This window comes from Cetorhinus maximus, chromosome X (assembly GCF_964194155.1).
Source record: "Cetorhinus maximus chromosome X, sCetMax3.hap1.1, whole genome shotgun sequence".
Lineage (NCBI taxonomy): Eukaryota > Metazoa > Chordata > Chondrichthyes > Lamniformes > Cetorhinidae > Cetorhinus > Cetorhinus maximus.
Window position 1 is genome coordinate 14,472,034 of NC_135917.1, and position 25,502 is coordinate 14,497,535.

At 44.5% G+C, this 25,502-nt stretch overlaps 1 protein-coding gene across 3 annotated transcripts in view; it reads left to right on the forward strand.

Moving 5' to 3' along the window:
• The window catches only part of LOC144672651 (SPRY domain-containing protein 3-like), a 275,765-nt gene that overhangs the window by 204,555 nt on the left and 45,708 nt on the right, over positions 1–25,502 (forward strand). For all 3 annotated transcript variants that reach the window (XM_078534526.1, XM_078534528.1, XM_078534527.1), the window contains exon 8: positions 19,928–19,985. In XM_078534526.1, the coding sequence (XP_078390652.1) occupies positions 19,928–19,985 (58 nt within the window). The remainder of the gene's footprint in view (positions 1–19,927; positions 19,986–25,502) is intronic.

Genomic DNA, 25,502 nt, shown 5'->3' on the forward strand with positions numbered 1-25,502 from the left:
CCATCATAAGGAAGTGAGGCCAAGGGGATGGCCATGAATAAAATTCAGGACAAGATTCAACTGCTGGTCACAGCTAGCCCAGTGGTGGGGATTCCTTTGTTATCCTCAGTGTATCCAGCAAGGGATGGGGAAGGAATCAGCCAAGGCTTCCCTCCATTTTATTCCAACAACGTTCCTTCGTCATGATGAACTAAACATCAGTCTCGCCATTCTCCCCCACCCCTCAATCCCGTTATAGATCATGCAGAGTTTCATTTTGATACTAGATGTTATTTTTGGACTTTATCACTGACAAACCTCCTTACTTTCTGTTTGTGCTCTATATTCTTTAGAAATTAGCTGCCTGCAGCATTTCTGCCCTCTGACCAGATCTCCTAGTTGAATTTGGCTGAATGGGTGGCTCAGGTAAAATCACTGCTAGCCCTTTGACCTGAGGAGTGCATAATCTGTGGAAAGAAGCCACAAATACAATCCTTTCTGATCCAAACAGGGTATCAAGTAGTCATGTTAAAGAAAAGATCAGCCGTATTGTGTTTGATGAACAATTTGTGATAATTGAGCTTTGTGAAACACTGATGACAAGATAATTGTCAATTAATGGATCGTGCGAAAAACTCACCAGATTCGGGTGGAGTTCTGTTACCCTTCACAGCTGATGATTCAAGGAGACAAAATTAAAGCAAAACATTTGACTGAAACCTGCTTCATGTTTTTGCTTGCTTTAAACTCAGTTTCTAAAGTTCATTGCCCCAAGTATGTCGTCCTACTTCATCTTAATATACCAGTGTTTTTTTGACTCTGCAATTTTCTCCTCCCTGGAGGCACTGATTTATGAAGGAGTGCAGCTCCACAGGGACCTGACGTATCAAGAGACCATCTTTCCTGAGAGTCCAGACAGTGGGTATCTTGCTGACAGTCAGTCATGGAGCACATCCTAGCCAATGTCCTCACTCACTGTAGCCACAAATACTTTTGAGCAGTGGTCAGTGGACATATTCAGGAGCAGAAAGCTTGGGTAATGTTTTGCGCTGGGACATTGAGGTCACCTGCATGTCTGTTGCCACCGAAGCTGAGGTCAGTTACCCCCAGCATGGACTATGAACTGGAACCTTACTCAGCACCACCCTGAATAGTTCATGGACCTATTAAACCACCAATGCAAGCAGCCTTCGCATGTCAGTTATTTCAGGAACAATTTCTAAACCAACCCCTATAGAATTGTTAACGGTTCATAAGCAAAGCAAGGAAGAGAAATAACTAATGTAGTAAGTGTGATCAACAACAATCAGAAATGGAACTTTTCATTTGTTATTCAAAAAAAAAGTTCCAAGCAGGGAGCCTTGTGTATGGTGTACCCGCCCGCTGCTCTCTCCGCGCCCGCCCGCTGCTCTGTCCGCGCCCGCCCGCCCGCTGCTCTGTCCGCGCCCTGTCCGCGCCCGCCCGCCCGCTGCTCTGTCCGCGCCCGCCCGCCCGCTGCTCTGTCCGCGCCCACCCGCCCGCTGCTCTCTCCGCGCCCGCCCGCCCGCTGCTCTCTCCGCGCCCGCCCGCCCGCTGCTCTCTCCGCGCCCGCCCGCCCGCTGCTCTCTCCGCGCCCGCCCGCCCGCTGCTCTCTCCGCGCCCGCCCGCCCGCTGCTCTCTCCGCGCCCGCCCGCCCGCTGCTCTCTCTGCGCCCGCCCGCCCGCTGCTCTCTCCGCGCCCGCCCGCCCGCTGCTCTCTCCGCGCCCGCCCGCCCGCTGCTCTCTCTGCGCCCGCTGCTCTCTCCGCGCCCGCCCGCCCGCTGCTCTCTCCGTGCCCGCCCGCTGCTCTCTCCGCATTAATGAACAAAGCGTGAGCCCTTTGATAATAAATGCGCAAGTGTTTTGTGGTTTAGGTGTAATAAACGTACACATTTAGTATATCCACTTTAATGCCCTGCAGGATTTGTGCTACAAATACAGTTTGAACGCCATGTGTGCTGAAGCATATTGTGACAGTGAAAGTGCTAATACTCGCTGTGTGTAACTGAGACCCTTTCAGCTTGTAAAGAAATTGAGTAATGGTGTATGCTGTAGCAATAGCAGATACAATGTTATTGCTGTAAATGGATTTGAATCACTGTATAGCTACAGGCAGGGTGCGGTGTCATTATACAAACAACTGATATATGAATCATTTCCTTCCAAGATTGAAATGTCTGTCAGAGCAGCTACCAGATATTCAGTGTTTATTTTGCGTATAAAATTTTTGGGTTTCCTCAGTTGTAAAATACACTTGGTGATGTGATGTTAGCACACACCAGGATGATTCTTGGCTCCATCTTTGAACTGTGTTTAGGTAGCTGATTTCAGCCAGCGCAGTTTTCCCAGTGGTACAATGCGGCTCAGGGAGTCCTAGCAAATCAGCCATGGTTCTCTTCCTGACCACTGCCTAGTGTCAACTATATGGGCCTGAGCTGGAACAAGGTGTCTCAGCAACACTTCACCTTCCCCCAATTTGCATCAGCCTCGCAGCACTCTGATTAATCTCTCAAAGTTGCAAAATATACATTGGTCAGATTTGTTGGCCCTGGGAACTAGAGGAGTGTTACAAATTCCACGTCTGCACTGGATATTCTCTCTGATTTAGTGTCACCAGTCACTCCTGTAAAACACCACATCCAGCAACACCTTACATTTCTATAGTGACCTTAACATAGGAAAACATCGCGTTGTGCTGGAGCATAATCTGACAAAAATTGACACTGAATCAAAGCAGGAGATATTAGAAAGGTTAACTAAAAGTTTGGTCAAAGAGGTAGGTTTGTGGGAGGATCTTAAAGGAGGAGAACTCCAGAGCTTAATACTTAGAGATATGATGGAACTGCTGCCAATGGTACAATAAAGGGAAGGAAGGATCTAAGAGGCTAGATCTAGAGCAGTACAGAGTTCTCAGAGGGTTGTGGGGTTAGAAGAGGTTACATAGAATCATAGAACAGTTACAGCACATTCTGCGAGAGCACCTCGGCGAGCCCCACTTCCCCTGACTTTTTCCCCAGCCTCTTCAGGTGATTAACCAATTCCCTTTTCAAAGCCATGATTCAATCGGCCTCCACCACACTCTCAGGCAGTGTATTCCAGATCCTAACCGCTCGCTGCGTGAAAAAGCTTCTCCTCATGTCACCATTGCTTCTTTTGCCAATCACTTTAAATCTGTGCCCTCTGAGTCTCAATCCTACCACCAATGGGAACAGTTTCTCCTGATCTATTTTGTGCAGACCCTTCATGATTTTGAATACCTCTATCAAATCTCCTCTCAACCTTCTCTTCTCCAAGGAGAATAGTCCTAACTTCTCTAATCTATCCATGTTGCTAAAAACCCCAATCCCAAGAACCATTCTCATGAATCTTTTCTGCACTTTCTCTCATGCCTTCAGGTGATTCCTCAAGTGTGGTGCCCAGAGTTAGGCACAAGGCTCCAGTTGAGGCTGAACCAGTGTTTTTTAAAGATTTATCAGAACTTCCGTGCTTTTATACTCCATGCCTGTCTCCATTGATAAAGCCCAGGATCCCATATGCTTTATTAACCACTTTCTCAGCCTGCCCTGCCACCTTCAATGTTTTATGCACACATACCCCCAGGTCCCTCTGCTCCTGCAACCCCTTTAGAATTGTATCCTTTATTTTATATTGCCTCTCCTCATTTGCCCTACAAAATTTCACACTTCTCTGCATTAAATTTCATCTGCCTCGTGTTCACCCACTCCACCAACTTGTCTATGTCCTCTTGAAGTTCATCACTATCCTCCTCACAATACTACCAAGTTTTATGACATCTGCACATTATGAAATTGTGCCCTGTACACCCAAATCCGACTCATTAATGTGCATCAAAAAAAGCAGCAGTCCCAGTACCAACCTTTGGGGAACCCCACTCCTCCCTCCAGTCAAAAAAAAAACAACCATTCAGCACGACTCTGTTTCTTGTCACTCTGACAGCTTTCTATTCATGCTCCCACTGTCCCTTTTATTCCATGAGCTCTAACCTTACTGACAAGCCTGTTATCTGGCACTTTATCAAATATCTTTTGGAAGTCCATTACACCACCTCACCCACATGACCCTCATCATCTCTGTCACTTCATCAAAAAGCTTAATTAGTTAAACACAGTTTGGCTTCAACAGATATGTGCTGGCTTTCTCTCATTAATGCATATTTGTTCAAGCGATTGTTTATTTTGTCCCAGATTATCATTTCAAAAAGCTTTCTCACCACTGAAGTTAAACTGACTGGCCTGTAGTTGCTGGGCTTATCCTTGAACTAAGACTGTAACATTTGCAATTCTCTGGTCCTCTAGCACCACCCCTGTATCTAAAGAGGATTGTAAGATTATGGCCAGTGCCTCCACAATTTCCACTCTTTCTTCCCTCAGTATCTCTGGATGCATCTGATCAGGCTCTGGTGACTTATCAACTTTAAGTACAGCCAGTCTGTTCTAATTACATAGGAAATATAGTACAGAAACAGGTCTGCTGGCTTTTCTGCTCCACTCGAGCCTCCTCCAATCTTTGCTCATTTAAATCTCCCATTGTCACCCTCTATTCCCGTCTCCCTCATATTCTTGTCTCGTTTCCCCTTAAATACATCTACACTATTCACTACAACCACTCCCTGTGGTAGCGAGTTCCACATTCTCACCCCTCTCTGGCTGACGAAGTTTCTTCTGAATTCTCTATTAGATTTCTTGGTGACTATCTTATACTGATGGCCTCCAGTTTTGCTCTTCCCCACAAGAGGAAACATTCTCTCTGTATCCACTCGATCAAAACCTTTCAGAATTTTAAAGACTTCTATTAGGTCACCCCTCAGCTTCCTTTTTTGGGGAGAAAAGAGACCTGTCATTCCTTTCCTGGTGTGTATTTTTTTATTATTTGTTCATGGGATGTGGGTGTCGCTGGCTAGGCCAGTATTTGTTGTCCATCCCTAATTGCCCCTTGAGAAGGTGGTGGTGAGCTGCCTTCTTGAACCGCTGCAGTCCATGTGGTGTAGGTACACCCACAGTGCTGTTAGGGAGGGAGTTCCAGGATTTTGACCCAGCGACAGTGAAGGAACGGTGATATATTTCCAAGTCAGGATGGAGAGTGACTTGGAGGGGAACTTCCAGGTGGTGGTGTTCCCATGTGTCTGCTGCCCCTGTCCTTCTAGATGGCAGATTTGGAAGTTACTGTCGAAGGATCCTTGGGGAGTTCCTGCAGTGCGTCTTGTATATGGTACACACTGTTGCCACTGTGCGTCGGTGGTGGAGGGAGCGAATGTTTGTGGATGTGGTGCCAATCAAGCGGGGCTGCTTTGTCCTGGATGGTGTTGAGCTGTTTGAGTGATTGGAGCTGCACTCATCCAGGCAAGTGGGGAGTTTTCCCATGCATATATATGCACATAGTACTTGAAGTGTGGCCTAACCGAGGTCTGATACAGGTTTAGCATAACTTCCCTACTTTTCAACTCTATCCCTCTAGAAATAAAACTAAGTGTACGGTTTGCTTTTTTATGGCCTTGTTAACCTGTGACGCAACTTTTAGTGATTGGTGTACTTGTACTCCAAGATCTCCTTGTTCCTCCACCTAGTCTTGTACCTTGCAAGTAATAAGTGACCTCCCTATTCTTCCTACCAAAATGTTCTACCTCGCATTTATCTGTGTTGAACTTCATTTGCCAATTATTTGCCCATTCTGTGAGTTTATGAATCTCCTTCTGTAATTTGTTGCGTCCCCCTCAGTGTTGACCATCTCGTCCACAATTTGGTGTCATCCACAAATTTAGAAATTGGGTCTTCAATTCCAAAGTCTAAATGGTTAATGTAAATTGTGAGCCGCAGCGGTCCCAGCGCTGATCCTTGTGGAACACCATGGCTGGGATTTTATGGGTCAGCGATGGTCACGCGCACTGACCAGAAAGTCGGTGCGGGGGTCGGGAGTAACCCCATCTTGGCTGTTTCTGAGAGTTCCAACCGGATGTTACGTCCACCAGGCAGCTAATGAGCTGCCATTGGGTCTGCCGTCCCTTTAAGGGACAAGGTGCCGCCCCCAAGAGCTGCCAGTCAATCAGATGAGCGGCAGCTCTTCAGTCCCAGCAGCACCACCCTGCAACCAAGGGAAGTGGGGCCAGGGTTGCCGAGGCCAGTCAGGCAGGCTGCAGCAAGGGAGTGCTGTGGTTGGTGAGGGCAGGGGCTGTGTTGTCACTCCTGAGCCTGCAAGGAGGCTGCCAGTTTTTAACCAGGCAGTCTCCATGTGGTGGAGGGCCAACCCACCGCTGGTAAACTGCCAGGGCCAGTGGGAAGGCGCCTTTAACTGGCCTGTACTTGGCCACCTCAGGGTCTCAATAGACCTTTCGAAGGGAGGGCTGCCTGCCCCTGGTAAAATTCCAGCAGTGGTAGCAAGGCTTGGAGCATGCCAGCCAGCCTGCGATCCCAACTCATTTCCACATGTTCTTCTATTCTCTCCTTTAATAAGGATTCCATTATTCTTCTTACCATTGCTGTTAAGCTGACTGGCCTATAATTCCCTGGACATGTTCTATTGGGAATTACATTAGCTACCCGTAAGTCCTCTGACACTACACCTTTTTCTAACAAATTTGTAATTATGAGTAGTAATGCCTCTGCTATCTCTTCCCTTGATTCTTTTAAAATATGTGGAATCAATCCATCTGGACCAGAGGTTTTATCATCTAATACCTCCCCTTAATCAATTTTTAGCCCATCCAGTATCTCAACTCCACCCTTTTTCACTGTGACTTTGGCAGCATCTTTCTCCTTGGTAAAGACAGAGGCAAAGAGCTCACTTAATACTTCATTCATACCCACTGCTTTCATGCATAAATTCCCTTTTAGGACCCGAATTGGCCCCACTCATCCTTTTACCACACTTTTACTATTTATCTGCCAACAGAAGGATTTTGGATTCCCTTTTTATATTAGCTGCTAGACTCTTCTCATATTCTCTCTTTGCTTTTCTTATTTCTTTTTTCACTTCCCTCTGAACTTTCTATATTCAGCCTGGTTCTCCCTTGTATTATCCACCTGATATCTGTCATATGCACCCTTTATATGCTGCATCTCACTCGCTATCCTTTACATCACCCTGGATTTGTTTGCCCTACCTTTCCCCTGATGGGAATGTACCTCAACTGTACCCGAACAATCTCCTCTTTAAAGGCAGCCCATTGTTCTGTTACAGTTTTGCCTGCCAACCTTTGATTCCATTTTACTTGGGACAGATCCGTTCTCACCCCACTGAAATTGGCCTTCCCCCAGTTAAGTATTTTTCCTCTGGATTCTTCCTTGTCTTTTCCACTGTCTAACTTAGTTTATGATGCAACGATCACTATCACCTAATTGTTCCACTTCTCCCACCTTATTTCCCAGAACCAGACCAGCAATGCCTCCTTTCTCATTGGATCAGAAACATTTCGATTTAGAAAATTCTCCTGAACATACTTGATAACCTCTTCTCTCTCTCTGCCCTTTACACTATTATCATGCCAGTCTCTCTTAGGATAATTAAATTCCCCTATTACAACTACTCTATAGTTTTTGCACCTCTCAGTAATTTCTTTGCAAATGTATTCCTCTATACCTTTCCCACTAGATGATGGCCTATAGAATACATCCAGCAATGTAATGGTACCTCTGTTGTTTCTTAGCTCTAACCAAATAGATTCTGTCCTTGACCCCTCTAGGATATCCTCTCTCTCCAACACTGTAATATTCTCCTTAATCAATACTGCTATCGCTCCTCCTTTCTTTCCTTCCGTACCTTTGCTGCACACCTTGTATCCAGAAATATTTAGTACCGAGTTCTGTCCTTTTTAGAGGCAGGTTATCGCATGACATCTTATTCCCATATGGCTACCTGCAGATTGCCAACCTTATTTACCACACTCTCTGGTAGTGTTAGAGGTGACTCTTCACAGGGCAGAGAAAAAAGTGAAGGGGCAGCATGGGTGGGGGGGGTGGGGGGGATATCACATGGATTGCAATGGCACCACAAAACATGCAGGTTAGCAATTCAGTTAGAGATTCAATACTAATAGGAGGCTTGGTAGAGGGTTTGACACTGCCTTCTGTACTGCAGATAGTGTGTTCCGGACTGTTTGTTGCCTCCATTTGCTCGGATTAAGGATATTTTGGAAAGACTGGAAAATACTGTGGAAAGTAAGGAAGCGATGTGCTCCATGTGGGAAGCAAGGATATAGGAAAGGAAAAGCCTGGAATGTGTTGAGCGGATTAGGAAACAGAACCTCAGGCATGGTAATTTATCACAATGATTTGCGTAGCACCTTTATGTAATAGAAAAGGTGTTTCAGAAGTGCATTGCAAAGCATGACACAGATGTATTAGGTCAGATGGCCAAAAGCTTGGTCAAAGAGGTAGGTTTGAAGGTGCATCTTAAAGGAGAAAAGAGAGGCAGAGAGGTGTAGAGAAGGCTTTCCAGAGCTCAGGGTCCAGGCAACTGAAGGCATGGCAACCAATGGAGCAGTTTAAAATTGGAGATGCAACAAGAGACCAAAATTAGAGGAGCGTAGATATCTCTGAGGGTTGTGGGGCTGGAGGAGATTACTGAGCTGGGGAGGGGCGAGGCCACTGAGGGATTTGAAAACAAGGATAATAATTTTAAAATCAAGACGCTGTTCGATTTACCGGGAAGCAGTGTAGGTCAGTGAGCACAGGGGTGATAGGGAGACGGGACTTGGTGTGAATTAGGACACAGGCAGCAGAGCTTTGGGTGACCTCTCAAGTTTACAGAGGGTAGAATGTGGGAGAGTAGCCAGGAGTATGTTGTAATAGTCGAGTCTAGAGGTAACAAAGACATGGATGAGGTTTCAGCAGCAGATTAGCTGAAACATGGGAGAAGGCGGGTGATGTTACTGAGGTGGAAATAGGCAGTCTTAGTAATGGTGCGGATATGTGGTCAGAAGCTCAGCTCAGGGTCAAATATGACACCAAGGTTGTGAACAGACTGGTTTAGTCTCAGACTGTTGCCAGGGAGAGGGATGGAGTCTGCAGCCAGGGAATGGAATTTGGAGCAGAGGCTGCAAACAATGGCTCCAGTCTTCCCAATATTTGGAGGAAATTTCCACTCATCTAGCACTGGATGTCAGAAAAGCAGCCTGATAATTCAGAAACAGTAGAGGGATCAAGCAGCAGCACAGAAGCAGCAACAGTTCCAGAGCTCAGCAAAAGCATTGAATCCACACCACCACTCCCAGAACCATTTCAAAGTGCAGAAGGCTTGCTACAGGCCCAGAACTGCGGCAACTGGAGAAAAAGGTTCACAAGGTACAAAACTGCTTCAGGATTACGCAAAAAAAATTAAATAGGCCAAGTCAGTACAGTACTTTATGCAGTAGGTCCTATCGCTGACAGCGTGATAGCAAGGCAGGGGATTTTTTATTCATTTGCGGAATGTGGGCATCGCTGGCTGGGCCAGCATTTATTGCCCATCCCTAATTGCCCCTTGAGAAGGTGGTGGTGAGCTGCCTTCTTGAACCACTGCAGTCCATGTGGTGTAGGTACACCCACAGTGCTGTTAGGGAGGGAGTTCCAGGATTTTGACGCAATGACAGTGAATGAGACTTTAGCCTGCAAAGTCCTGCAAACTTTCACCTCAATATAAGAAAATAAAGCAAATACCAGATGAAACCATGGATTCATTCATCAGCAATCTCTGTAGGCTGGCAGGGAACTACAATTATGGAACCTCAAAGGATAAGGTGATTCGGGACAAAATCGTAGTCAGGGTCCTAGACGAAATATTATCAGATCTCTTACAGACGAGACTAACTCGAGTAAAAGCAGTGCAGGTTGCCAGGCAAACAGAACTCGGGAAACTGAATCAGGCATTTGTTCGCAGGGAAGGAGAGGCCCTATGGAGAGGACCAAGTGAGACCATTCAGTTTGTAAGCCATAAAAGAGCGCACAAAAGCCTAAACCCACCAAAACACGGAAAAGCAGGCCCACGACCATTTTGAACTGTCTTCAGTGTGGTGGGACAAACCACTCAAGCAAGAAGAATGTCCAGCAAGGGAAGCAGAGTGCCACAACTGTGGGAAAATAGGCCACTTCAAAACTGTTGGCCACTCAAAAATGCTGACAACCTGTAAAAAGAGGGAGAAAATTTTAAAACAGAGCCACTTCCAGAAGTGTAAGAACCACAAGCAATGGAACTAACCTTTCTGGGGGAGGTAAGTGATACTGAAAACAAGCATTGCAGTATTAAACCCCCCGAAGTGGGCGGACACCCCACAGAGTTTAAACTAGACACAGGAGCAGGGGTTTCTGTTTTATCAGATGAAGTCAAATGGCTCAAACAGATTGCAATGTAAACCTCATCCATTAAATTACAAGATCCTTGGGGGGACTACACTAAAAGTGAAAGGCCAACTCATGGCAAAGCTGAAATATAAAGACCGAGAAATCCTCGAACCTCTCTTTATCATTTAAAATCAAGAATGCTCTCTACTAAGCAGAAAGGCATGCCTAAACCTGAAATTAATAAAGTGGATGAAGTCACTGATGAGAACTACAGCAATATATTCAGGAATGAATTTCCAACATTGTTTACAGGCCTAGGGATGTTAAAGACAGGGTACCATATCACCCTACAAACTGATGCTAAACCAATTTGCCTCGTTACACTAAGGAGAGACCCTCACCCACTCTTGGACAAAGTCAAGGGTGAAATTGAAAAGATGCAGCAACAAGGGGTTATCTCACCGGTCACCATACCAACAAAACGGTGTCAGGAATGGTTACGGGGTCCCAAAGCCAAATGGCTCTATAAGAACCTGCGAGGATTTAACTCAACTAAACAAACCAGGGGAACGTGAGATCCACCAGAGAGCTTCAGTGGATGGGAACCTTGCCAAATTAATCAAGAGAACTTTATTTACCAAATTGGATGTGAACAGTGGGTTTTGGCAGTTGCCTCTGGACAAATAATCCAGATTGCTGACCACATTTATAACATCATTGGGTCATTATTGTTTCCATAGATTGCCTTTTGGAATAAGGAAATTTTCCAGAGAACAATGCCCTACAGTCTAGAAGGGATGGAAGGGGTAATATACCATATGGACAACATACTTATACATGGCTCTGAGAGAAGAGTACAAAGAACAGAGTCTTACACGATGCAGGCCTAACATTGAATGAAAAATGTGAGTTCGCCAAACCGATAATCAAGTTTCTAGTTCACATGGTACAAGCCACTGGAATCACAGTTGACCCACAAAAAAAAACAAAAGTAATCAGAGAATTTCCACAGCCCAGGAACATAACTCAGCTTCAAAATTCCTCGGGATGGTCAACCAAGTGGCCAAGTTCCTGCCAAATTTAGCAGAGGTCAGTGAGCCCTGGAGACAGCTGCTGAGACAGGGTCAACAGTGATGCTGGAGTGTGGACCAGCAGAATTCTTTAGAAAGGATTAAACAACTTTTAATCTCTTCTGAAATCTTGGCACATTACAACCCAGAATTACCAGACATAGTCGCAGCAGATGCATTGTTTACAGATCTGGGGTCAGTTTTATTTCAAGTGCAGAGAGATACAAGTGTAGACCAGTCTACTATACCTCTTGGTCATGAACAGAAACAGAACAATGATACACCGCAATGAAAAAAGCATTGGCAGCGACATAGTCTGAGAAATTTTTCACATGCCTATGTTATGGGATTGCACTTCAGAATTGAAACAGACCATAAGCCACTCGTCCCCCTTCTAAACATGAAAATAATTGTGAACGTATCATCCAGAATCCAGCGTTCAGAATAAGATTGTTGAGCGATGACTCCATCACCGAGTATGTGCAAGGGAGGTATCGAACAACAGCAGACACATTGTCACAGGTACCATCAGAAGGAACCAAACAAGAGGATTTACACTTCATCGAGGAGGGTGAAGGATATATATTCTTAATCACTCAGCACTTGCCAGCTACTGCAAAAAATTGCAGGAAATAAAACAAAGCCAGTAAAGAGATGAAGAATGTCTCCAAGACCTAGATTGGGACGGCCAGAGTATATCACCACTAATTTTAGGTCTGACAATGGGCTGCAATTTGCTAATGAGCTAGTCCACAATTTTGCAAACAAATATGGCATTTTTCATGTAACCAATTCACCTCGCTATTCTCAAGTGAATGGAGAAGCTGAGAGAGGGGTAAAAACCGTTAAAGATTTATTGAAGAAAAATGAAGAGCTTAACCTAGCTCTTCTGAGATATCAAACCTCACTACTACAGAATGGTTTCTCACCATCAGAGTTACTAATGGGCAGGAGATTGAGAACACAGCTTCCATCTCTAGAACAAAAAGTCAAACCCAATATCACCACAAATGACCACAAGAGGGTAAAACAGTGTGAGGAGGAACAGAGAAGCAACCAGGCTCAGAGCTTTAATTACAGACATAGAGCCTAGGGAGAGAGTATGGATCTGAGACCAACGAGGGAGGGATAGCCATTGAATAAAGCTCCACAACCAAGATCATACAGGGTTGAAACAGACCAGGGTATCATAAGGAGAAACAGCAGCACCTTAATACCCTTGGAGAGGAAGCCAACAGAAATTCGGGATTACTACTCAGATCCTGACGATGGTGAAGAAAGACTTACTATGAGCTCCGCATACGCCCAGGAGAAGAACACTCTCGACAGAAGGGAGAGTACAGAATATCTTCAACCTCGAAAGGAGACCGGAATGAGATCAGAGAGATTGGCCAAGGCACCTCAGAGACTAACCCTGTGAAATCGGAGACTTTGAGGGGAGTTGTAAATATGGTAAGGCTAAAGACTTGGGTGGGGGAGGAGATGTAGAGTAAAGGATTAACACCAGAAGCAGACATGATGCTGATGTAATAATGATGTCAAATCACATGACTGAGAAGTAAGAGAGATCTGGAAGAGGAGAAGCTCCAACCTCGTGTAAAGGCCCAAATGTGTAAACACTTCCTGTAAATAAAGAGTAATGGTTTTGAGAAACTACAGACTCGAGCAGCTTACTTTGGGAGAACAGACAATCCCCAAAACCCCTGTCTAGACCCTGACCACACAACGAAACAAGTCCCTGATGAAGGTACCTGTATCCCAGGGCAAACAATGTACCAGAAAATTTTCTAGGAGACATCTGTCCAAGGATACCCTAATGTTTAGTTTTTCATGGTGGAATATGCCTAATGTATAAGTGAGGCACAGCACAGAGTATGTAGTGGAAGCTGTCTTTGATAAAAGGGTCTGCTAAATGTCTAAATAATAATTGGGTTAAAAAGAGATGTCCAGGATGCTTTTATTAACAGTTGTCTGGTAGCGAAGAACTTGTATGTCGCTGAAGCTTTTCACCTTGCACTCATCAGGACTAAAGCAAGAATTCCAATCAGCACCCTTTGCTCCTATCGTATAAATTGTTGTGATCATTTGAAATTTGGCATTCCAGTGTTTGTCCTAATGAGTCCAAGACGAAAATTTTCGACAACTTGTCTCTCTTTTCAGCAACGTTTTTATTTTTATGACTGTTAACTATAACAGATGGTAGATCACGATTGCAGATGTCGTAGTTACAACACTGGATGAATGGCGTATGACGTAGTACACAGCGAGACTTGAGTTTCAGTGTAAAGTGAAAATGGCATAGTCAAAAAAAGGTAATTGGTTTCACTACCAGCGTCAAAAGGATTTTTCAGGCTCAGGACCAATTGGAAAAGAAACATTATGTTATGTTCAATATGCCAGTTGGTAGTTTCCATTTTGAGTGAAGATAGGGCATCCATAAAAGAACACAAATATATCACTAAACATAAAGTTGCTCTTACAGCCAATGCTAAGTCCAGTTCTGTTACTGATTCTTTTTTCACCCAACACAAAACCAGCCTGTACAGACAGTGAATATGAAAAACTGACATTCCTAAACAGTATCACTGTATTTTTTTTTTTACAAACGGTGTCTATAATGTGATGTCACACCTGTGGTAATTATATGCACCCTTGTTTTGCATTTGTAATGTATATGTGCAACTGTTAAAATGTTTAAATATAGGCTGCTGAAAATGTTTTGCCTTGCTATGTTACACATGTATGTTTTCCATTCTCACACCCTGCATGCCCCCAGATAGTGTTTAGAAAATATGGTCACCCTACATTACAAACAATATTTCTGTTGAGCTCATAAAACAGGATTGAGATAGCGTCACATCAGTAAGATCAATGTTTCTATATAGAATCTGGAAAGCCTACCTTGTGAGTTATGCCCTAGGAATAAATCTATAGATAGAATAGATAAATGTCCCATTTTACATGGCAATTTCTGAATTTTCCAGGGTGGGTGTGTGCCTTGGGCACCCAAGAATAATAGCTCATTTCTTCATTGAATGCCACAGTTTTGTGGTGAGGGCAGAGTAGACCTTGCAGGTGGCCTCTTAAACAGTTTGTATTGGCTTTGGTGAAGACAACTTTGGACTTGGCTCTGGTTCCTGTGCTCATTTACTCTATTTAGATTTGACATAATTTGGGCACGGAATCAGAGGATACCTGTGGCAATAGTTAGTACCGTTGAGGGAAGAGAAAATTGAAGGTGAAAATGAACGATTGGTAATGCTTCATTCTCCAGCACATGGCCACTTCCTCCTTAAGTAAGGAAGGGACATGATTAATTCCCTGAGTGCTGCTAATGATGCTCTAATTACCAGTGGAAGTAAAAGTTGGAAGAATCAGAGAAAAGGGCAGCACCATGAGTGGGAAGTAGATTTCACTGGGATTGGGGTGGGGGTGGTGGGTGTGTAAGGAGCTGTAATTAACAGCTTGCTCCTTGGGACATTTGCTGCTTCTGTGCTAGTAGACCCCACCTGTTTCTGGTTATTCAGTTCGTTTCAGACAGCTAATTTTGTAATTAGTCGTCTTGTGAAGTTGTTTGTTAACCAAAAGAAACCACTACAGTGTTTTCTAAGTTCAAACGTGTAATTTATCCGTGTAATTACGTGTGAGACTGTGTGTTTAATCCTGAGAGGGAGGTGAAACAATACCGTACTGTGCTCCTCACAGCTACTGAGTGCAAAGGTTAACAGTATCTAGCAGTCAGTAAAAAGGTGAAGCTTATCCAATGTACCAATGTACCAGACCACGTTAACAATATCTAGAGATTATAACATTCAGTTATTATAAAGGAGTAGGTGCCTGGCATTGAGGTAACCCCCCTCCCGCCCCAATAGAAGTAGGTGTTTTTGCGTTTTAAGAAGAACTCAAATGTATCCTATTGATATTCTGTTTGCCTTTCTTGTAGAGAAGTATTGTGCTCCCATCCAAACCAGACGTCACTTCTCCAGTAGCACCTCCCCATTCCTCTTGAGAGTAATGGTCAGTTATTGCCCTGGTTTCTGAATCACCCTTCCCCGTGATGCTCAGCTCTCTGCTGCATTCCATGTAATGGAAGGATTCCACTTGTATCCATTTCTGCGTGAACTTTGGTTGCTAAATCAGACCTAAACCTTTTCTGGGCCCTGCCCTATTCTTTCCTCCTCTTTTCCTCATCCATTTATTCCCCCTTTTAAAGTACTATCCCTTAATTCTTCCTGCCACTCAACACTATTCATTCTCTCCTGCCACTGTTGTAGGCTGAAGTCCCTCTTGAACAATCTCACCACCCACCGGGGTACTTTTGCTGCACTGACCATTTAAAGCACTTCCTTGCCTCATTTCCACCAAATGACTCATTGTCTTCCACAGCTGCCATTCACCTCGGTACAGTTTCCATCTTCACACCCCCAAGTTTGATGGCCACAAGCTCAAGTGCCCATGATGCACAACTGGTCTTAGCCATTCAAGGCCAGACTTGGCTCAACCTTGTCAAGTTTTATCATCCTTTCCTCTCTGTTATCAAAACCCCCAGGATCATGTTGGAGGGCAAGGACAAGCCTAGCCTGATTAATGGCATTTGCCAACCCTTTTCTCCTGCCCCCTCTAACTTTATGTCTGTTGTCATGTGAAGGACACATGGATTTATTCACTTCAAAATTGAGACCATCTGTTCAACTGCTTTTTCGCTTTCTCCCCCCCACCACCACACTCCAACCTATTTGTCTCCCCCTCCACACTGTCGCTTTTCCTATCACTCTGTAACCGATCAATCCATCACACCCACTTAACTCCTAACCTTTCAGATTCCCCTGTTGGTACTCAAGCTGCCTGACATTGTGAGTGACTCCCTTTCGTCAGACACTGTCCTTTTCACATCCAAAACCTCAGCCATTACTCCCACCTTGAAAAACCCACAGTCGGTTCATCCATTCCCTCAATCTAGCAACCCATGTCTAACCTCTCTTTTCCCCCACTTAAATCATCAAATGTGCCATCGCCTCTCACTTAGCATCCCATCTCCACTAATAAAAGCAGTCTTTACAAATTCCTCTAGTGTGGCACTTGCCCACATCATAGCAGTGACTGTGGTGTGTTATTCTTTTTGTTAGTATGTGATATAATGCACCATGCCATCATTCCCCATAATGTCTGGTACAGGCACCATGGGCTGAATCTCTCCTCCACTGTCTAGTTCAGTGGCCTTCACTACGATCCACTCCCAGTTATCCAAATGCAGCCCACATAATCTCCAGCAGTGGCTTCTCCTCCCTCACCATATTATCATTAATCAAATTCTGCAAGCCTCTGTCCCTGGCTCCTCCTCTTCCTCATACATGTGCAACTCTGTGGTGGCGTCATTGACAGATACAGGATCAAGAAGCACATGTATGCTAATGAGGTCCAGACTCCCCCCTTCGCCACCGCTCAGACCCATAACCACCTCCAAACTGTCAGTCTGGGTGTCTGCCCTCAAGTCATAGATGAGTCACAAGCAATGTTTTCTCTAAGTTTTTTTGTTGTTGTGTACAGCCTGTTCATTTTAACGCACTGTGCCTTGAATTGGTTTTGCACAGACACATCCAGGCATTCTGTAAAACAGGACAGAGTCTGAGTGGCTGACACAGATGCTTCCAGGTTGTTGTCCATGCACGCAGCTTTGAGGAAAGATGGTGAAATCTTCTTTCACTTGAAAATTGCAAGAATTGAAACAATTTTCATGGCCCCTGCTTTAAACTTCCACCATTTGCCACTGTCTCCATCCAGTCTCCCCAGTTACATAGTTGGTCTTTTACAGATGGTTTCATCCTGTTTAACATGAGGGTTGATTCAGACCTTGCATCCTATCCATCACCAATTGCTTTTGTTCCATCTCTGCAACATTGTCTGAAGTTGTTCTATCACTGAAACCCTTTTCCATCTGTGTGGCACTGCTGACATTAATTAATCCAATGCCATCCTTCCTGACCCTCCATTCTACACACAACTCCAAGTTTCCCAAGCTTAGCTGCTTGTATCTAACTGTACATGCCCATTACTTCCATCCTTAACAATTTACACTCTGATCAGACAACACCAGGAACACAGTCCAGGAGTTTGACTCTTGAGAACGGGCTTGGGAGTGCAGAAGGAGATTGGGAAAGGGCATCCTAGGATCCAGCAAGGCTTGGAGTGGATTTTGGGATCCAGCAGGGCTCTGAGGAGTGGACTTTGGAGCAATGCTGGCCAGGGTCTGACAGTATAAAGAAAGAGCGGGGTCTAAATAGCCTTGCAAGGGAGGGAAGTCCAAAGGCCCTCAAACTGCTCATGGCCCCTGTCACGCTCGCGTTGCATGCCGATGAACAGATGAAGACGATGGACATTTTTATTTTTTAAAGGAGCTTAGGATATGAACAACTTACCTTGACAAAATGGAGTCCAGAGGGTCAGGTGACTTCTTTTGTGGTTTCTGTACAGACAAGGACAGACATACCTGAGCATGAGAAGGCACTAAAATATAAATAACCTTGAAGAGACTTAAAGTAACAATGACTGTTAGGCTTGTTGGCCCCATGAGAATGGAATTACAGATAAAGACATTTTTGGAGGCTGCTCATGGCTGGAGTGTTGATGGTACCAAGCATCTTCCATGTTTGACAAATTGCTCAGCCATCAACCCATTGTGTGGACATGGCCATGGCAACACCTCTACCACTTGCCAATCAATCAGCACTCTCTCTTCTCGTGCAATATAAATTGTTGTTCCCTTTATAATTGGTACACTTGCGAAACTGTCCTGATGAATGCAAGACAAGAAGCTTTGACAGAATGTCTCTTTTTTTCAGCAATACTCAAGTATTGCACTGCCAAACAACTAAATCTAGAATTCATCTGACTTTCAGATGAGATGTAAAACCAAGGCCCCCATCACCCTTCTCAGATGTAAACGGCCCCTTGGCACTATTTTGAAGAAGAGCAGGGGGGTTTTCCCTGGTGCCCTGGCCAATATTTATCCCTCATTCAACGTCACAAAAACAGAAGATCTGGTCATTGATCTCATTGCTGTTTGTAGGGGCTTGCTGTGCATAAATTGGCTGCTGCAGTTTCCACATTGCAACAGCGAGTGCACTTCAGAAGCACTTCACTGGCTGTAAACTGCGTTGGGAAACCCTGAGGTTGTGAAAGGCACTATAGAAATGCAAGGCTGTGTTTCTTTCTTCCCTGTAACCTCAAAAGTGATGCAAAAGAGTTTTTTTAATATATTAACTTAATGGAGAGGAGTGTCTGAAAAGAATTCTGTTGTTAAACAATCTGTTTTGGTTTCTAACAGTCAACAAAGAAACCACAGCTGCTCGAATCACGGGTGTTGTCTCTGTGAGCAGTTCAGAATAGAAAAGGAGCAGTAATTCATACGTTCAAATGTCATCACTTGCCTGAAATAAAGCTTTGAGAATTCAATCTCCAGTTTATTCAAAGTCTTGTGGGCAAAAGCAGAGAAACCGAGTGCTGGTTGCTGTACTGGGTCCCAGGCCCTTTCACCATTACGTTCTGGCGATGTGCAGATTGCAGGCTGGAAAACTCTGCAAACTGCTCAGAATTGAGACCGGCCAACGCCTTGGAGTGAAAACCTTAATGAAGGCATTGAAAGGCCCAAAGGGCAGCGCAGTGGATAAATGTAATCATTATTGTGAAATCTGTATTTCTTTATTAAAACCCTTAATATTCCACTGATTTGGAACACACTCAGGTAGCTGCTTGAGAAGTGGAAAACTGTCACGCTAAAACCATAGACAGTATTCTTCTAATATCTAAGCAGAGCACCAAATACTTCACTCTCCAACTAACCCTGTGCTGTACCTGCCCTGGGAGTGTTTGATGGGGACGGTGTAGAGGGATCTTTACTCTGTATCTAACCCTGTGCTGTACCTGCCCTGGGAGTGTTTGATGGGGACAGTGTAGAGGGAGCTTTACTCTGTATCTAACCCCGTGCTGTACCTGTCCTGGGAGTGTTTGATGGGGATGGTGTAGAGGGAGCTTTACTCTGTATCTAACCCCATGCTGTACCTGTCCTGGGAGTGTTTGATGGGGACAGTGTAGAGGGAGATTTACCCTGTATCTCACCCTGTGCTGTCCCTGTCCTGGGAGTGTTTGATGGTACAGTGTAGAGGGAGCTTTACTCTGTATCTAACCCCGTGCTGTACCTGCCCTGTGTGTGTTTTATGGGGACAGTGTAGAGGGAGGTTTACCCTGTATCTAACCCCGTACTGTACCTGTCCTGGGAGTGTTTGATGGGGACAGTGTAGAGGGAGTTTTACTCTGTATCTAACCCCATGCTGTACCTGCCCTGGGAGTGTTTGATGGGACAGTGTCGGCAGAGATTTACTGTATATTCTTACAAGTTTTCCTTTCAAACTGAAAAAGGCTAAATTGCTGCACCCTAAACACAAGAAGACAATCTGTAATGAAGCCGTTCACTCTCGTTGTAGAACAGGCAAGTCCTGGGGTTTGTGAATTGATGTTCAGAGGTTGGTACCTCCTTCCTCCACAGAAAAGCCCTCAACAAAATATTTGATTGCCTTTCATTTTCTTTTTTTAGGACTACCCAAAAAACCGGCATCCAGGCTGGAGTCGAGGATCAGTGGCCTATCATGCAGGTATGGAACTGAAGTTTTAGCTTTTCTGGGAGCCTAGGTCAATGCTCCTCCAAACGATTCTCTACAACTGTGTGAAGACCAGGGCAGGGTCTGGCCTTTGCACATTTGCATTGCTAAATTAACACTGCAGTGTGTTTTGTGTTTATGCAGACCAATTCTGTTCTTTCCAAACACCCTAGACCCCCTTTCAAACTGACACATGGCATTGACTGTAATGCTTTTGATTGGTGGATCTCCCCAGGTGGTACAGTGTGGGAAAATGTTCAAGGAGGTAAATGAGAGTCGTGTTAAGGAGGAAAGATTGATATAACAGAGATCAAGGTATGTAGTGTTTGAATATGCAGGAGGTGGGATGTGATGGTGAGGGAAGACAAATCAAGAGGAAAGTGGGGTAATGAGAGTGAATGGGTGGGCAATTGAGCCATATGGATGGGCCCAGAGAGAGAACTTTAAGAACAAGAGTGTACTGGAGCAGAATGAGATCACTGAAAGCGAGCATACAGGTGCAGCAAGCAGTTAAGGTGACAAATGGTATGTTGGCCTTCATTGCGAGAGGATTTGAGTACAGGAGCAAGGATGTCTTACTGCAGCTGTACAGGGCCTTGGTGAGACCACACCTGGAGTATTGTGTGCAGTTTTGGTCTCCCTACCTAAGAAAGGATATACTTGCCATAGAGGGAGTGCAGTGAAGGTTCACCAGACTGATTCCTGGGATGGCAGGATTGTCATATGAGGAGAGATTGAGCTGACTAGGACTGTATTCAGTTTAGAAGAATGAGAGGAGATCTCATTGAAAGTATAAAATTCTGTCAGGGATGGACAGACTGGATGCAGGGATGATGTTTCCCCTGGCTGGTGAGGGGGGTCTCGAACAAGGGGGTCACAGGCTCAGGATACAGGGCAGGCCATTTAGGGCTGAGATGAGGAGAAATTTCTTCACTCAGAGGGTGGTGAACCTGTGGAATTCTCTACCACAGAAGGCTGTGAAGGCCGGGTCACTGAGTATATTTAAGGAAATGGATAGATTTCTAGACTCTAAAGACATCAAGGAGTATGAGGAGAGAGCGGGAATATGGTGTTGAGACAGAGGATCAGCCATGATCATAATGAATGGTGGAGCAGGCTCGAAGGGCCGAATGGCCTACTCCTGCTCCTAGTTTCTATGTTTCAGTGAAACCTGACATAGGGGCTGCAGGATCTGGCCTGGTGGAAGACATTTATTCGTCGTTATTAAAGTGCGATTGAATTTCCTTGTAACTGAGGTGCATGTGGCTCCAAGTCCCACCGTTTGGAATAGGGCAGGAGGGCCCAGAGCTAAGCCTGGCAAGGGTGGCAGATCAAAACAAGGAGGAGTGGTAGCACACGTTGGTCGGTAGGAGCCAATTAGCTGGCTGTAGTGAGCCAATGGAGGAGCAGGATTTCTGTGTCAGAGGGGTTGACATCAGTGGATTTGAGTGGTCTAAGCAAGAGTGGTAATGTGGAGCCCAAAACCAGGGCTAAGAGGGAGCAGGTAAGCGGCCCAGTAATCATGGCAAGACTGCAGGCTATGTAGAAATTATTTTTTAAAGCCTAGAGAAAAGAAAAATATGCAAAATTAAAAATACAAAATAATGAATTTAAAGGTTCAGTGTCAGTTTAGCACAATGAAAAAGATCAGTTGGTGAAAAACCAGCTTGTTTAGGAGCGCTGAGAGCACCACACTGCCACCAGTTGTTCAGTTGCTGTAATTACACTATGACCAGTTTGCATTCGAGTGTAGAACTGTGGACGCGGGAATGTATTATGACATGAAATGCGACAAGAGATTTGGTTTTGTGAACAGAAAATGTATGTAAGCCGTACAATTTCCAATAAGTATCGATTTCGAAAGAGTGCACCATTTCCCTGCAACATTTATGTGCATAGTACCTGACATCACTACAGTTCAGCTCCCAGGATTTGATCTTGACAGCATCATTCTCTGCCGTGGTTCCTGCCACCGGCAAAAGGAGAAGTTGGAAACGGTACAATGTTCCACTATCTGGGGAGTTCACATTTTTGCATCTGATATATGTTGGCAAAGAGTGCCACCTCAAAGGCATTCATAGAGCAAAGAAATGTGCTAACTTTAGTCATGTTGTTTGCTTTGAATTTAGTGAATGGGGCTGTTACATTTTAGGGTCTTCTCTACCATCACCGTGGATTACTTTATCTCTCATCTTAGACCACCCTTGTAGCCAGCTGCCAACTCCTCAGCGTTTCAAGAGGGTCTGTACCTTTATCTTGTTAGTATTGTGCCAGGGGTTGAACAGGAGGCATTGTCTGATTATTTTTTAGCTCCTGCATCTCCACACCAGTCTTGAGAATTGGTAGAGCATCAGATTGGACCTTGTTTTACGTTTAAAATAGCCAGTGAGTTTATTTTACACAAGATAGAGAAGCACTTCAGCAACCGTTCCATAAATTAGTTACAGTGTACATACTTCCACCCAACTGCTCAAGTGGACAAAATAAGATTGCAAACAAGAACTAAACTCTTTGTAAATATTTTTTTAATCGTTTTGTGACCCTGTCCAGCCTTTCAAGCAGCCCATTAATAGCAGGTGAGGGTTTTAACGGAGTTTTGTTGCAGTCCCTGGGTTTGCTGGTACATTGACATACAGGAGGTTACCTGTGTCAAAGGCTGCCAAAGAGGGAGGGGTGGGGGGGGGGGAAGGAAAATGTTTGTCACTTTGATTAGGGCTGTGGAAACCCGATTGGAGGGATTCAAACGTAGAGTCGTGAGGAAGATGGAGGTTGATTTCGGAGGCGACCACATGCTCAATGACTTTGGAGAGGTAACGAGGATTGGAGAGTTGCAAGAAGGTGGTAGTTTGCAAGAACAGAGGGGTCAAGGATGTTTGTTTTGGGAGGGGTGGGGGGGTGGGTAGATGCCGGTGTGATGGCAGCAGATTTAAAGTGGCGGTCTGCAGTACCTGAGGAGAGGGAACTGTTAACAATGTCAACTAACATGGAGATCTGGAAGAGACGTTTGGTCAGCAGTTGAGTGGGAATAGGGTCGAGAGAGCAGGAGGTTGGATCTCTTGGACAAGAGCTTAGAACAGGCATGAGGGGAGATGGGGGAGAAACTAGAAAAAGATGTTGGTTCGGGATGGGGAAGCTTGGCTTGGTTGTCAAGAGGAAGTGACTGACACTTCAGTGCAGTACTGAGGGAGTGTTGCACTGTTGGTGGTGCCGTCTTTCAGGTGAAATGTTAAGCCGCCTGTGCTCTCAGGTGGATGTAAAAGAAGAGCAGGGGAATTCTCTTCAATGTGTTGACCAATATTGCTCTGTCAACCAACGATTATATCTGGTCATTTACCTCCTGACTGTAAGGCCTCACTGTGTGTAAATTACAACAGTAACTATACCATAAAAAAGTACTTAATTGGTTGTAAAGCATTTTGGGACATCCTGAACAGCGCGATATAAATGCAAGTCTGTCCTTTCTTTGTTTCCTTCCCTCCTTCCTTGGATTAAGAGAGAAGGAACAGGAAGGGAGACACAGAGAAGGAAGTTGCCCTATCAGCATAATTCTCTTCAAATAAGTGAACACAAAGAGCTCCAAGGAGGGAAATATAAAAAAAAAGCTCCACATAAACATTCCAGTTTTCCAGACTACACTTTAATTCTCCTTCTAAAGAAACACCAAGCTCCCAAGTTTGGTTTACTGTGAGCAGTGAGGTGAGCTTTGGGACTAATGCCTGAGAGTGGGGAAAGGTCTTCAGTGAAGTGAATCCCAGGTGACAGGGCAGCAATGCTGTCTAATGAACTTACAGCTCAAATAAGGACTAACCTGATGTGGCATGCATTTGTCATAATCACTAGATGAAACATGCAGAGTTGCTTGATGTTTCCGTAGCGTCTTGTATGTTAATGAGACTGTCTAATCTCTGCTGTGTGCCAGGGCGTTAGAGCTTTCTGATGCCCAGTATGTTGAATTCTTTTGCAATAGTTGTTATTGTGACAAGGCTTTCGTGCTGTACAGAAAGGAAGTGAGAAATCTGTTCCCACCCACTATGCATCTAACTGGGTCTATAATTGTTCTCTGCTCGTTTCCATAGTGACCAGAGAAACATTTACAAACACTCAGAGCAGCTGGATGTGGACAGATGGCAGTATGTGTTCAGATGAAATCCTGGCTATGGGTTTCACTCCGAACTCCCATACAAAAATTCCAATTGAAGAGACAGGATGTGAAGGGACTGGGAGGGAAGTTGATGAGTGCACTGATTGAGAGGATGACAAAAAATGGGAGTGTTATCACTACCACTCTTAACTTGTTTGTCCCAAAGTCTGAAGATTTAAATTAAAATAGTTTTGCTGCCAGTCAACAGAGTAGCAATATCCTTTAGTATTTCCAAAGCTAATTCTAAACGATGTTCCCACACAAAAGGTCAGCAATACCCCACACAATGAAGAAATAAGACCAAGTCCCAGCTTCTATTCTTAACAATTTGCTGGCCTGTCAACAATTTCACAAGTTCTTTAATAAAACCAGAAAATGCTCAGCAGGTCAGACAGCATCTGTGGAGAGAGAAACAGAGTTAATATGACGGGTCTGTGGCGTTAACACTGTCCCCCTCTCCATAGATGCTGTCTGACCTGCTGAACATTTCCAGCACTTTCTGGTTTTATTTTAGATTTTCAGCATCTGCAGGGTTTTGCTTTTGTACAAATGTTTTCTTCACTTGGGTATTGTAAGGATGAGGTAATCATTGGAACAGGAACTCACATCTCTAATTCACTCACTGGAAGAATTAGCCCTAAATCATTAACAAAAGCCTGGCTGCAAACTGGCAAAGAGGAAAAAATCCTTATATTGGAATGTGATATATTTCAGAGGAGGGGTAGTAAAGATAGGAAAGACAGTGGAATAGCAACATTGGTTGAAGAATGCAGACTGCAGAGGGAGTTGGTAGCAGGGGAAGGGAATGGGACAGACCTGTTTGGAGCTGAATGATTAGAAATGCACTAGCTAGGCTGTATTACAGGTCTCCAAACTGTGGCAAGGAAATTGAGGAGATCAGTCTGTAGAGAAATGATTAAGGAAGGAGGATGGAGAGAGAGGGGAACAGGGCTGGTAAATGTGAGTACAACTGCTTGCTCACAAGGAAGATCAGTGCTGACGAGGGCTGGGCTGAATGGCCTGTTTCTGTCATGTAACCTCTGTGTATTTCTGAAGAGAAAGCTAACCCCAGTTAATTGGGCCTTAGGTTTCTGCTTTTGCTTCCCCAAATGTAAGGGTCCCTACTTTGTTGCGCCACCAAAACAGAAGGAGGGCGGTGGGGGTAGGTGTAGAAATAAGGTGATTGGCAGATTGAATCAATTTTTTTTTTTGAAAAATATACTTTATTCATAAAATATCTGAAAGAACATTACAAAACATTTCAAAATGGCCGTCACAAAAAGTGCAATCATATTCAACTTTTCCACATAGATCATGAGGTGCTTCAATACAACCGATCAACATTACAGACATTTCAATATGCCCATTAC